Here is a 13,141-nt window from a genome sequence, read left to right as displayed (position 1 = left end):
ACCATGTTGGCCAGGCTGGTCTCGAACTCCTGACCTCAGGTGATCCACCCACCTCGGCCTCCCAAAGTGCTGGGATTACAGGTGTGAGCCACTGTGCCTGGTCCTGGCATTTATTTTAACTATTCATTAAAATTCAAGTAGGGCTGGTGGGAGGTGGAGGGGGCATAGAGTGAAGGTTCCCATGACCCATATCCCTTTAAGAATGAACATATACATACACTTGTGCATGCGTGTATGTACATATACAAGCCCTATGATGAAAAGCCAAAAATCCAGCTGAGCTGTCTCTGGATACTGGCAGACATATGAGAAAAAGTGAGCAAAAACTGGGAATCTAGGACAACTTTATTCATTCTGTAAAAGAGGCAGTTTCCCATAGGAAGGGCTTAGGGATGACCATTGGATAGTAATTCTTCTTCTTCTTTTTTTTTTTTTTTTTTTTTGGATAGTAATTCTTAGGAAAGGAATGAAATTGCAATGTATTAATGAATATAATCAAGTCTCTAGAGTACAATCCTGAGTATCAGATCTGGAGGACCCTAACAGCCATATAATCTCCCCCTACCATTTTTTTGAGATGGAGTCTCACTGTGTCACCCAGCCTCCAGGCTGGAGTACAGTGGCATGATCTTGGCCCACTGCAACCTCCACCTCCCACCAGGTTTAAGCAATTCTCCTGCCTCAGCTGCCTCAGAGTAGCTGGGATGACAGGCATGGGCCACCATGCCTGGCTAATTTTTGTATTTTTAATAGAGATGGGGTTTCACCATGTTGGCCAGCTGGTCTCGAACTCCTGACCTCAGGTCATCCACCTGCCTTGCCCTCCCAAAGTGTGGGGATTACAGGCATGAGCTGCCGCACCCGGCCAATCCCCCCTTTCTATAAAGCCTAAATGGTGAAATGATTGAGCAAAGGTCAAGTATGAGAACCTAGGAGGCCATGACCAGGGCTCTGGCTCCAAGTCTGGTGCTGTAGGATGGGATATTAGTTAATGGGCAAGTAAGGAGCCATGGCCACTGCCCCTCTCTAAGTACAGGTGGTAAAAACTATTATTCAATGGAGGTACACCCCTAGGAATTTAGGAAGTGAGGAAGTACAATGAACAGGGGGCTTATATCAAGTCATCTTATTCACTTGACCAGGAATCAGATATCTCTGCTGCTGTATAAATTAAATGTGTGAAGGTTTTAAGAATTCTCAACATGTACAAACTTTTAAATAATAATTTTAAGTTAAAAAACAGATTCTGGGTAGGGCACGGTGGCTCACACCTGTAATCCCAGCAGTTTGGGAGGCCTAGGTGGGCAGATCACCTGAGGTTGGGAGTTTGAGACCAGCCTGACCAACACGGTGAAACCCTGTCTCTACTAAAAATACAAAATTAGACAGGTGTGGTGGCGCATGCCTGTAATCCTAGCTATTCAGGAGGCTGAGACAGAAGAATTGCTTGAACCCAGTAGAGGTTGCAGTGAGCCAAGATTGCGTCATTGCACTCCAGCCTGGGCAACAAGAGTGAAACTCTGTCTCAAAAAACAAATAAATAAATAAAAAGGTTCTGGCCAGGTGCAGTGGCTCACACCTGTAATCCCAGTACTTTGGAAGGCTAAGACCAACAGATTGCTTGAGTTCTGGAGTTCAAAACCAGCATGGCCAACATGGCAAAACCCCATCTCTACAAAAAATTACAAAAATTAGTTAGGCATAGTGGCATGCACCTGTGGTCCCAGCTACTCATGAGGCTGAGGTGGGAAGATTGCATGAGCCCGGGAGGTTGGGGCTGTAGTAAGCCATGATCGTGCCTCTGCACTCTAGCATGGGTAACAGAGGGAGACCCGTCTCAAAAAACAAGAAACAGGTTCTGCTGCTTTCTGCCCACTGCCTTAATGAATAAAAGTTAGTAAAGAACTATCCAAGGACAGGAAACCGGGATGACAGAGGCCTGATCTTCCAATCAGGTCAGATGTGGGAGCTAAACGTTGTCTGTAATGACTGCCAAGCTGCAGTGTCAGCAGCTGAACAAGGGAGGCAATGGAACTAGCCCTCTTGTGATCTGTCAAGTGGTAACACTGGTTGGCAGCCCTCTCCCTGGGACTGATGTGTGAGGGGGAAGAGGTAAAGGAGGGCAGGCAGAGGAACTGGAATCTCCAAAAGGGACCTTGCCAGCCCTGAGGCCCAAGACCCTCCAAAGCAGCAGATCACAGGGGCAAGTCCCAGGCTTCTGGGGAGAGAAAGAAAGAAGAAGAAAAAAAACAACATTAAATAAAGGAGGTGCAGAAGTAGAACTGAATATTAGAATTATTCTCTGTCACATGCTAAAGGCACCTGTTTTCACTCCATGGGAATAAATGGCAGAGTCTCAGAGTGGGCCTGTCAAATCCTCTGAAAGACCAGCGGGCTGGGAGTCAGGAAACATGGGTTTGCTTTGGTTCCATTGTTTACTGGGCTGGGTGACTTTGCCTGAGCCATTAAACGTTCCTTGGCCTGAATTTCCTTCACTGGGAATAATACCTGTCCTGTCTGCCTTGGAGGATTGTTGGAAGACCTGATGAAATATGGACATAAGGCTTGCCACAGTGGCTCATGCCTGTAATCCCAGCACTTTGGGAGGCTGAGGTGGGCAGATAGCCTGAGGTCAGGAGCTCAAGACCAGCCTGACCAACTTGGTGAAACCCCACCTCTATTAAAAATACAAAAATTAGCTGGGCGTGGCAGTACGCATCTGTAATCCCAGCTAGTCGGGAGGCTGAGGCAGGAGAATTGTTTGAACCAGGGAGGCAGAGGTTAAAGTGAGCTGAGATCACGCCACTGCACTGCAACAGGAGGGTGACAAGAGCAAGACTTTGTCTCACACACACAAAAAAGGATTAATGAACATAACCTCCCTGCAAAATCCATAAAGCACTCTTCACATGGAAGATCATATTATTACTATTGTAGTTACTAGGACCCCTTCAGAGAGTGGCCTGTGAGTGGAGAGTCACAGACACTGGAAAAGCCACCTCGTTCATTAGCCATCATTCTGCACATCCCTCTTCCAAGCTGGATAGCTCTGACTAGTAGAGGGTGGGGAATGGATCAAACGTCTAAGAAGGCAAAACAAGACATCGACCTCAGTGAGACGTCCCAGGCTCACCAGCCTCTATGGATGCCATGTTCTTTCTCACATTGAATCTGTCTTTCCTTTTATTACTTATGCTTATTTCCTCCTGTTCTACTTGAAGATTTTTCTCTCTACCTGCTGAAATATGATATTGTTTTTAGTGTTTATCCACTGAAAAAACTCATTATTGAAAAACATGACCCAAAGTTACCAAAATTATCCCTGGAGTCCAGAGTCCAAGTGTAACGAATGTCAAGCATCTGTTTTTTGAAGGGGCCAAGGACAGAGTCAGCTCTTGGACCCCTTTGCTTATAAAGTTTCAATCTTTTCCCTAACCTTGTCCCAGACTCAGGTCATCTTACTCTCTGCAGAATTTTGGATCATGGGAGCAGGATGCTTGTTGGAGTCTATTTTGTGTTGCTGTAACAGAATACCACAGACTGGGTAATTTTAAAAGAATAGAAATTTATTTCTTACAGTTCTGGAGGCTGGAAATCCAATATCAAGGTGCCCTCATCTGGTGTGGGTGTTCTTGATGCATCATCCCCTAGCAGAAGGCAGGAGGGCAAAAGAGTGCATGAGAGAGCAACAGAGCAAAGGGGTCCAAACTTGATTCTATAATAAGCCCACTTTTGACTGGAGAGAGGTGGCGGGAAAGAACAAAAAAAAAGGGGGGGGGAAATAAGCCCACTTTTGAGATAACTAACCCACTGTTTATTTTTTTAATTTAATTTTTTTTTTTTTTGAGACAGAGACTCACTCTGTCACTGAAGCTGGAGTGCCATGCCACCATCTTGGCTCACTGTAACCTTCACCTCCCAGGTTCAAGCAATTCTTATGCCTTAGCCTCCTGAGTAGCTAGAATAACAGGTGCATGTCACCATGCCCAGCTGATTTTTTTAAATTTTATTTTTGTATTTTTAGTAGAGATGGGGGTTTCACCATGTTGGCCAGGCTGGTCTCAAATGCCTGGCCTCAAGTAATCTGCCTGCCTTGGCCTCTCAAAGTTCTGGGATTACAGGCATGAGCCACTGTGTCCAACCTGGAGATAACTAACCCACTGTTTATGATATTAATCCATTCATGAGGGCAGAGCCCTCATGACCTAATAACCTCTTGTTAGGCCCCAGCTTCCAACACTTTTGCATTGGGATTACGTTTCCAACATGTGAACTTTGGGGGACACATTTAAACCATAGCAGTGCTATTTTAGGGAAAAGTAGCTGCATGTGTATTGAAAATGTCAGCCAGGTATGGAGGCTCACACCTGTAATACCATCACTTTGGGAGGTTGAAGTAGAAGGACTGCTTGAGCCCAAGAGTTTGAGACCAGCCCCGGCAACACACAGAGACCTTGTCTCTACAAAATGTAAAAATGATCCAGAGAGGCAGCACACTCCTGTAGTCCCAGCTACTCCAGAGGCTGAGGTGGGAGGCTCATGTGAGTGTGGGAGAGGAGGCTGCAGTGAGCCATGATCATGCTACTGTGCTCCAGCCTGGGTAATACAGTGAGACCTTGTCTCAAAAAAGAAAAAAAAAAAAAAAAGAAAATGTTTCTGTGCTATTGGAGTCAGCCTTAGTGCAAGAACATGAGTTAAGTGTGTTTTTAATAATGGAAGGAGCTCCAATTAAGATAGGATTTGGACAACTTCGGGGAAGTTTGGTTTACGGTGGGAAAGGGCACCGTGACCTCAGAGTTGCTGTCTTGGGTCTTTTCCATCCCAGGCCTTCACCTTGCCAGGTTCATTTCTTCTCCCTGTACTCTAAGCACTTTCAGTTGCGGACACTCTCTCTTGGCTCTGAACTCGGATAAATGCTACTTTGTTAGCTAATAGTACCACTGATTATATTAATGAGTAATAGCTAATTAGTCATAATACTGTAATACAATGGAGGCCTCCTTTACCTCAGCAGCTCTAGGTCTCAAGCACACACATCCCCTTCCCTATTCCTGGCCACAGGACAGGTGAGGCTCTAAATCTGTTTTTCTGAGCACCCTGGCAACCTCTAAACTGTTCCAGTTATTAACTGTCCCATTCATATGGCGAATGACCACTGCTGCTTCTATGCTGCCAATTTGATTTCTGTCTTCCGTCACTCCCACTGCCCTCCAGGAACAAGGAGGTCAGCGCTCGTCAAGCTTTTATTCAAAGTCTCTTTTACTTCCAAATCTCAGGTCGACCCACTTTTCTACTTCGGCCCCTTTCTTCACTTTACCTTTCCCCCATCCTTATCCGCGCCTATTTCGTGGAACCCCACAGCACCCCGTGCTACAGCCCCCCGCACTGTTGGCTTGGGCTTCCTTTCAGCAACCACGCCCCCCGACCGATAGAGAGCGCCGCGCATGCGCAGCTCTCGCCTTTACCTGGGCGCCCGGGAGTGGGCGGAGTGGGAGAGGGCGGGGGTGGCGCGGGGAGCTGGCGGTTATCTGGGCGGCGGAGCGCTCATACTGTGGCAGGAGGCCGAAAAGGTGCGCCCGGGCCGGCCCGAGGGCTGCGCATGCGCGCCGCCGCTCCCAGCGGCCGGGATGCCGAGGGGGCGGGCGGAGGGAGGTGTCGGGATCCCTGTTGGGCGGGGGGGCTGGCGAGGGAAGGGACCGCGGGCGCGCGCGCGCGCGGGCGCGTCCTCGCTGTCGCTCGCCTCCCTCCCTGCCCCCTCCGGCACACACATCCACACACGCACACCCCCTCCCCTGCCGCCCGCCCAGCGCTGCCCGCCCCGCCGGCCCCGCTCGCCCTCGCGCGCTCGGAAGGGAGTCGCGAGACGTCGGAGCGACGGCCACGTAGCGCTGCGGCGGCGACGGCAGCAACCGAGGCCGGGTCTGAGGAGCGGCCCTGAGGACAGACGTTGGGCAGGGGGGAGGGGCCGGCCCAGCCGGCGGTTGTGACTCGAGCGCCGCGGCTGCAGGCCCCCGCCGCAGGGATGGACCGCCGAGGAGGCGGCCGGGGCGGCGGAGGCGGAGGCGGCCGGCCCGGGTGAGTAAGGGCCCCTTCCCCCACGCACTCGCCACCGCAGCGGCGGCGCCCCCAGCAGCCCTTCCTCTCCGCCGCCCGCCGGGCCGGCCCGGGCTCCGGGGGCCGGCGTAACCCTTCGCCGAGGCAGCTGCGTGCGCTAGGCCGGAGCAGCCCCCATCCGGCGGGGAGGCCCCGGGCGCTGCGCCCCTTGGGCACCTAGCTTGGGCCGGGGACGCCCGGTTCCTGGCCTTTCGCGCCCTCCCTCCCGGACCCGGGCTTGGCTGCAGTTTTGCAGCGGATCCGCTCGCCCCGAGGCCTGAGGGGAGGTTGGGTCAGCACGGGTTAGCGGGCCAAGAGGAGGTTTGCACCCGTCCTCCTGCAAGCGTTCTCCTGCCCTGCAGCTGGTGGCTTGCACCCACTGCCTCCTCCGCCCTGCGGTTGCACCCAAACCTCCAACCCCGGGAGTATTGTGCCACTAGCAGATAAAATGCATCTGTTGTACACCCGCCACCGGCAGCCCCACGCTCACCCCAGTGGGTAATGCAGACCTTTCTCCACCCCCACCTCCTCCTCCCCTCCAATCAGGCTCTGCTGAAGATTCTTAGATACGAGATACCAAAGGTAGTGACACCCCCTTTACATCTCCACGTAACATGTTCATTGTCCAGGGATGTCTCCCGTAGAAATGATAAATGCCCCTGCCTCACCTCGAAGTCTGTCTTCAGGATTCGAGACCTTCTCTGAAAAGGTCCAGCTTTGATCACATCTAATGCATCCCTCCCCCACAACACACAGGCACACTCATACACTCACTTCCTGATTGCGGAGCAGCCCCTGTCACCGCGGATCCATTGTCAGAAATGGCTTGTGCCAATCAAAGGAATGTGTTTGTGTCTTTGGAGAAGGGTGCTTTCCACAGCCACGTTCTCGGGGTGTTCCTGCGTGAGTCTGTCTTTGCCCCCAGATTGTCCCCGTGTTCAAGCATCATTATCATAGTGTTTCTCTTGTATGCATCTCCCTTGGACCCTCAGGAACACCTGAGTAATGCTTTTTCCCAGTTAATTAGATATGGTGTGTGCGAGTTTCACCTATTTTGTTGTAACGTTTGGCATCTATGGTGAAGGCATAGTGCATTTGTAGGGTAGTATTCAGGAAAGAATGTGTGTGTGTGTGTTTTTTTTTTCCAGAGGATGGCCAGGCCCGTATTGTTCTGGGAATGGCAACTAGCACATGCTTTGTTGACAACATGTGTGTGCTTAGGGACTGAGGAGCTGCTGTTGCTGGGATGTGTGGTGTCTGAGCTGAATACAGGCGATGTTGCCGAGTGGAGCTGCTTTGTGAGTGGGGCTTGACACTGATTGTCAGTGGTGGCAGGCAGATTGGTTGTTTATATCAGGACCGTCCACAGTATTCAGATAGATACTATTTTTAGTGTAATTTTGTTTAAACTATTCACTAAGTTTTAGTGATCCTGGAACTGTCTTCTTCAGGGGTTGGTAATCTTTGTTTGGGGCCATGGAAGACTTTAGAGCCATCTTCTCCATTAAATAACCACATAATTTTGTATGCCACTAAGTCAACTTGAAGCTGGTCCTGGGACTTCAGGTTAAGCTCTATGTTATGCAAAAGTGAAAGGAACCTGAGTTGTGTGTTTTGTTTAGTTGGTTAGTTTTTTTTAAAGGATTAGAATTGTCTGGCCCTGAGCAATAAACAGCAAAGTAGCTTATGCATGTAACCTTGTGTTTTGTTCTTTGGATAGGATAAATTAGGTATTTGTAAATTATTTCCTTGTCTTCCTGTAAAAAGGAAATGTATGTGAGAGTCTTTCAGAAAAAGTTAAAACTAGAGTCAAAATAATTTTTTTCGACTCGATCAATTGGTAATGTATGTTCCTGGAACCAGATTCTAAATGTAGCCAATTTCAACAGCAAAGTCCAAGGTCTTTTTTATAATGCCTATACTGAATCTTTATGTGTTGGCTGAAATTGATCTGATCTCTTAAAAGAAGGCTATATCATTCTCCTAGTGGTGTACCTGCCCCATAAAAAGGATTTTTTTTCCAGCATTGTTAACTGTGATTTCATGTCTTAATGGCGATAGTGCCATCAAAATCATTCATTTTGAAATTTTGTTTTAATGGAAGGATTTTAGTTGTAGTTAGGGAATTCAGCCTCCATATTTGGAATCTGGAACCGAGGATGAACTTTGCGCCATACGATTAATAAGCAGGTGATAAATATCAGCTATTTTTGTTTAAATTGCTCTGCACCCAGCTTTTGCCTTTTGGTCGTATTGCAATCAAGAGATATTATTCCAGCTTGTGATGGTGGTGAGATTGGTAGTAACTTTAAGCACAGTCCTGGCTCTCTAGGAGCTTATGATTCTGACATTATTTTTCAGTTAAAGAATCCTTTGAGACCTTAATATTTTTTGCATTGGGGGTGTGGGTTCTGAGAAGCTAAGGAATTTATGATATTAACTGGCACTTTGGAAGGCAAGGGAGCCTTGAAATACTGCATGAAACCTGTTCCATACACCTGAGGAATAGCATTTATAAGTTTGAAAGCATGCTGAAGTTGCAAATATTGCGTTTTTTATTATCTCATAAACATGCTGGCAGTGCTGTATATTACAAGTTATATTTTTCGTTCATGTCACGCCCTAAGTTTTACTGTCAGAAATTATTTGCCTATCCTAAACCCAAACCATTTCAAAGTTGCAAATAGTTTATTTTTCTTTGCAAATACTTTGTAGTATACTGACCATTAAAACCTCAGAGGACAGTGTGCTTCCGTGATTTAGTATTGTGGAACCTCTTCTAACCAGTCACTTACCTAGTTAAACACCCACACACTATAGAGCAGCTGATCATATAACACATGGGGCTGTGAGAACAGCATTCCTTCCCTGCCAGATTCAGAACTTGGAAGATGGAAAACAATTGCATAGCAGTGAAACACTTAAGGAGCAGTGGTGCCAGCAGCTCACTCTCATTAATACAAACAGCTTGCTTTAGTTTCTCCAACACTCTTCTTCAGATACCCTTCCCTTAGGAGGTTTTAGATCAGCAGCTCCTACTCAAGGGAAGCAGCACCTACTTTCTGCAACTGTGGTCTCAAGATCTGATTTGTGACACCCAGAGCTGTTTCCATTTTTGTTCTAAGTATGGGAAGTAATCTCGTAGTGTGGTAAGAAAATACTTTTCAAGTCTGTAGGAAAAAAAAGTTGATTAGTAATGCTACTGATATGATTTTGTTTTTGAATGTCTGCAGCCTAGCGAAGAGGTAAACTATAATGTGAACTTTTGAAGTCATCCTTTTCTTGAGGGTTTCAGATAGTTTTACCCAAAAAAATGTGAATATACTTTTGAGTTTCATTTCCTTTGTTATAAAAAAGTCAGTTTCGAGACAATCAAAAAGAAAAAACACACACACAAAGTGGATTGTCTTGTATTTTGAACCATCGCCTTTAAAACTAGTTACTCTAAAGGATGTGACTGTGTCTCCTTATTGTGAAGTCTTGGGTCTTGTCCTACCATTTTAGGTGTGATATTTTTCTCAGCTGCTGTCATCATTTCAGACAATCACACTTCAATTTACTTCGATAGAGGTGAACTGGTGCTGTGGTTAGTGACTTTCGCTGAAGAAGGCTCAGGGAAATGGTGCTTTGGAGCCAGATTTAAAACCCCTACTCCACCATTTACTGGCATTACGATATTGAACAAGTCACCTTGACCTCTCTGGCCTCAGTTTCCTCATCAGTGGAATGGGATTTGTTATGAGGGTTAGAGATCATTTATGCAAATGCCTAGCAGGTCCTGGCATATGATCATATTAGAGACTCAATACATGTTAGGATACGGAGCATGTTGGAGTAAAACTAGAGATCATTCTGTCTTATGACAAGATTTAGAAGTCTGGCGCTGTTATCTGTGTTTTTTCATTTGTGCAGATTTGGGATGAAAAAATTGCAAATATTTGACTTGGAGCATACCTAAGTCTCTCAGGTGCAATGTGCTTATTGGAACTTTGATTTGTTGCTCTATGGTTGGCTGAACTTGGTGGGGACAATAAAATCTAGCTCCAAATTCTACAGTGCTAACCTACAGACTATGCTTGTTTTAAACCTATTCAGAGCTTATGTGGTGAAAGGGGTGTTTTAGGACATTAACGTATCTCAATGGGTTCTGTGTCCAGAGTTGAATCACATGCAAACCCTTGTATAAATTTTCATGGTTAATGCAAGCAGTAAAGTGCTTTGTAGAATCAGTGGTGATATCAGTTGCTTATTTTAGTTAATCTGTTTGTTTATATAGTAGTTATGTTTGATTTTTTAAAATACTAGTGAACATTTTATCTAATACAATTTCCATTGCTCTTCCGAGATTTTGATTATAAACTGCTATAGGGGCTATAGGTTTGAGCACTTTATGAATTTTTACTTTGGCAAAGGGAGGAAAGAAAAGTGAGGTCCCTTTACCTGTCAGATTTTATGAACTCTGTTTTAGGCCTGTAGATTGTATGTGTAGTTCCTTCTTTTGTTTTTTAACCAAAACGGCAGCTTTATGGTAAAGATGACATTATCTTTTTCATTTTTTAAACATAGTTCAAGTGATTACCTTGAAAAGTAAATTCAATTAGGACCGTGTATACAGTTTTATTCCGTGCATACAGCTTTTAAAATAGGATTTTTTTTTTTTTGTCATTTCTTAGACACCTCAGTCTAATTAAAATAGGATTTCTTAGGTTACTATAGAATTAAGTTGTTCTGTCATTTTTGCAGGATAGCATTGTAGTAAGTTTGTGAGCCCACAAAAGCTACCTAGAGACTTTTCAGATAAGTTAGGCACATTAGTAATACAGTAGGATTTACCTCAGGACAATCTGCTAATCCTTATTTTCTTTGATTATTGAGCACCTACAAGCTTGCCCATCAGTGGACCCAGTCACTAGTATTGGATTGCTGATAAAGAGGGATTGGCATATAATGGTCTTTGACTCACCTTAGATTTTGCAGTATACTTGAAAAAACTTAATTTGGCCAGAATGTATAATAACAGTCCTAATGCTATGTGAGCCCAGAATGACTAAACAAACAAAATTTGGGTGATTGAATTACCGTCATACATTTTGCTAAGTAAATTTTTTTTTATGGGGAGGGGTAGTTTATTTATTTATTTTTTTTGACTGTCTTGCTTTATTCCCCAGGCTGAAGTGCAGTTGTGCGATCTCGACTCACTGCAGCCTCCACCGCCCGGTTCAAGTGATTCTCATGCCTCAGCCTCCCCTAAGTAGCTGGTATTACAGGTGCCTGCCATCATTCCCAGCTAATTTTTCTATTTTTAGTAGAGATGGGGTTTCGCCATGTTGACCAGGCTAGTCTCGAACTCCTTACCTCAGGTGATCCTCCTGGCTCGGCCTCCCAAGTGCTGGGATTACAGGCATGAGCCACTGCGCCTGGCCTGTGTTTTGTTTTTGTTTTTAACTGTTTTTCCCCAGTTTACTGAAGTCAAATGGCCTAGCAGATAGCTGGTTTCTTCTGTTAGTTACTTGATAAACCATTGAGTGTGTGGCGAGACGGGATTGTTGGGAGAGAACAGAAACGGGAAAGAATGGCTCCACAGCCTGATTTCTTGATCTTTACTGTGCATGTGGCGTCAGAGGGTTATGACTCTTAGCCGGGTTAAATAAAGATACACAGTGTTGGGGTCTTCATTTTGTCTTTTAATGCTAGTGCAGAATATAGTCTTTAATACATTTATACTTTACAGCTTTGGAATTTTGATTCTGTTTTTGGGATTCAAGGGAACCTAACTAACTTCCTACGGAACGGTAGGGAAATAATAGTTATACAGTTTGATGAATTTTCTCTGTATAATCAGTACCAAGAACAAGGAATTAGGCCTCCCAAAGTGCTGGAAATACAGACGTGAGGCACCATGCCAGCCAAATTTTTTCTTATACTGTCTCATTTCATAATACTGAAATCACAATCCCTCCTGAATTAATTATTAAAACTTTTTTACTTAATGTAACTTTTACAAGTAACATATATTTAAACTTTTTAGAACCCCCCAAATCTAAACAAAATAGCAACATAAAGAACTTAAAATAGTTCTTCTTGTTTTGAATATTTTAGAATTTGGAAGACCTGTCAATTAGTTGGTCGATGGAATTGTATGTATGGAATTGTATGTAGCCATGGTCTTTAATAACTGCTGAGGTGGCTGGGCGAGGTGGCTCATGCCTTGTAATCCCAGCACTTTGGGAGGCCGACATGGGCGGATTACGAGGTTAGGAGACCAGCCATGCCAATGTGGTGAAACCGCATCTCTACTAAAAATACAAAACAAATTAGCCGGGCATGGTGGCTCACACCTGTAATCCCAGCTACTTGGGAGGGTGAGGCATGAGAATTTCTTGAACCTGGGAGGTGGAGGTTGCAGTGAGCTGAGATTGTGTCACTGCACTTCAGCCTGGCGATAGTCAAGACTTCAGCTCAAAAAAGAAAAAAAGAAATAAGCTAGGTAACTTTTAGAATAGTATTGGTGTTTTAGATATAAAGATTTTAGAATAAGTTTTAGCAGACAAGTATTTATTTAATTATTTTTGAGATGGAGTCTTGCTTCCATGCCCAGGCTGTAGTGCAGTGGTGTGATCTCGGCTTACTGCAACCTCTGCCTACCAGGTTCAAGTAATTCTCCTGCCTGATTCTCCTGAGTAGCTGGGACTACAGGCGTGAACCTTTTAAAAAATAAGTTGTTTATAGTCTGCTGGTGCCTAAAGCCAAATTATCTTGGAATATAGCTTTTATCTGAAAGGTTATTCACAAAGAGAAAAAGCCTTTTTATATATTACATAGCAGAGAATTAACAGTATAATTTTCTTAAAGCAGATACATTTTTACCTTTTTTCCCTCTTTTTTATAGTTTTTGTGATCTCGATATGTGTTTTACCCTGCTCTAATAGAATGTAATTTGGTTCTTTGAGATATATATAAAGCTTGTATAATATAATAAATTAAGAAACTATTGCTAAGTGAGAAAATGTTTATTATTTTTTTTTTTTTTTTTTTTTTTTTTTTTTTT

At 44.9% G+C, this 13,141-nt stretch overlaps 2 protein-coding genes across 2 annotated transcripts in view; one reads left to right on the top strand and one right to left on the bottom strand.

Annotated features, from left to right (window-relative positions):
- Positions 1–1,857: 1,857 nt before the first annotated feature.
- LOC108312235 (collagen alpha-1(I) chain-like) lies at positions 1,858–7,188 on the bottom strand. Its single transcript, XM_017540026.2, has 3 exons — positions 7,143–7,188; positions 5,466–6,370; positions 1,858–2,218 (listed from the first exon to the last, which is right to left on the bottom strand). Exons 1-3 carry the CDS (start codon positions 7,186–7,188, stop codon positions 2,054–2,056), a joined length of 1,116 nt encoding a protein of 371 aa, XP_017395515.1. The 3' UTR covers positions 1,858–2,053.
- ZNF652 (zinc finger protein 652) overlaps positions 5,775–13,141 on the top strand; it is a 64,811-nt gene continuing 57,444 nt past the window's right edge. Inside the window, exon 1 of the mRNA XM_017540084.2 lies at positions 5,775–6,075. The gene's annotated coding sequence lies outside the window, so the exon portion shown is untranslated. The remainder of the gene's footprint in view (positions 6,076–13,141) is intronic.

Source organism: Cebus imitator, unplaced genomic scaffold (genome assembly GCF_001604975.1).
Source record: "Cebus imitator isolate Cc_AM_T3 unplaced genomic scaffold, Cebus_imitator-1.0 Scaffold123, whole genome shotgun sequence".
NCBI classification, from domain to species: Eukaryota; Metazoa; Chordata; class Mammalia; order Primates; family Cebidae; genus Cebus; species Cebus imitator.
This window is presented reverse-complemented; position numbering and strand designations above follow the sequence as displayed.

Bases quoted from the DNA above. Each gene is read 5' to 3' on its own strand.
- LOC108312235 (XM_017540026.2), bottom strand. From the start codon at position 7,188: ATGCACTATGCCTTCACCATAGATGCCAAACGTTACAACAAAATAG. The intron at 6,371-7,142 runs GTGAAACTCGCA...ACCTCCCCTCAG, and splicing joins CAAACGTTACAACAAAATAG to GCCTCGGGGCGAGCGGATCC. The intron at 2,219-5,465 runs GTAAAGGCGAGA...TTCTCTCCCCAG, and splicing joins GCCCACTCCCGGGCGCCCAG to AAGCCTGGGACTTGCCCCTG.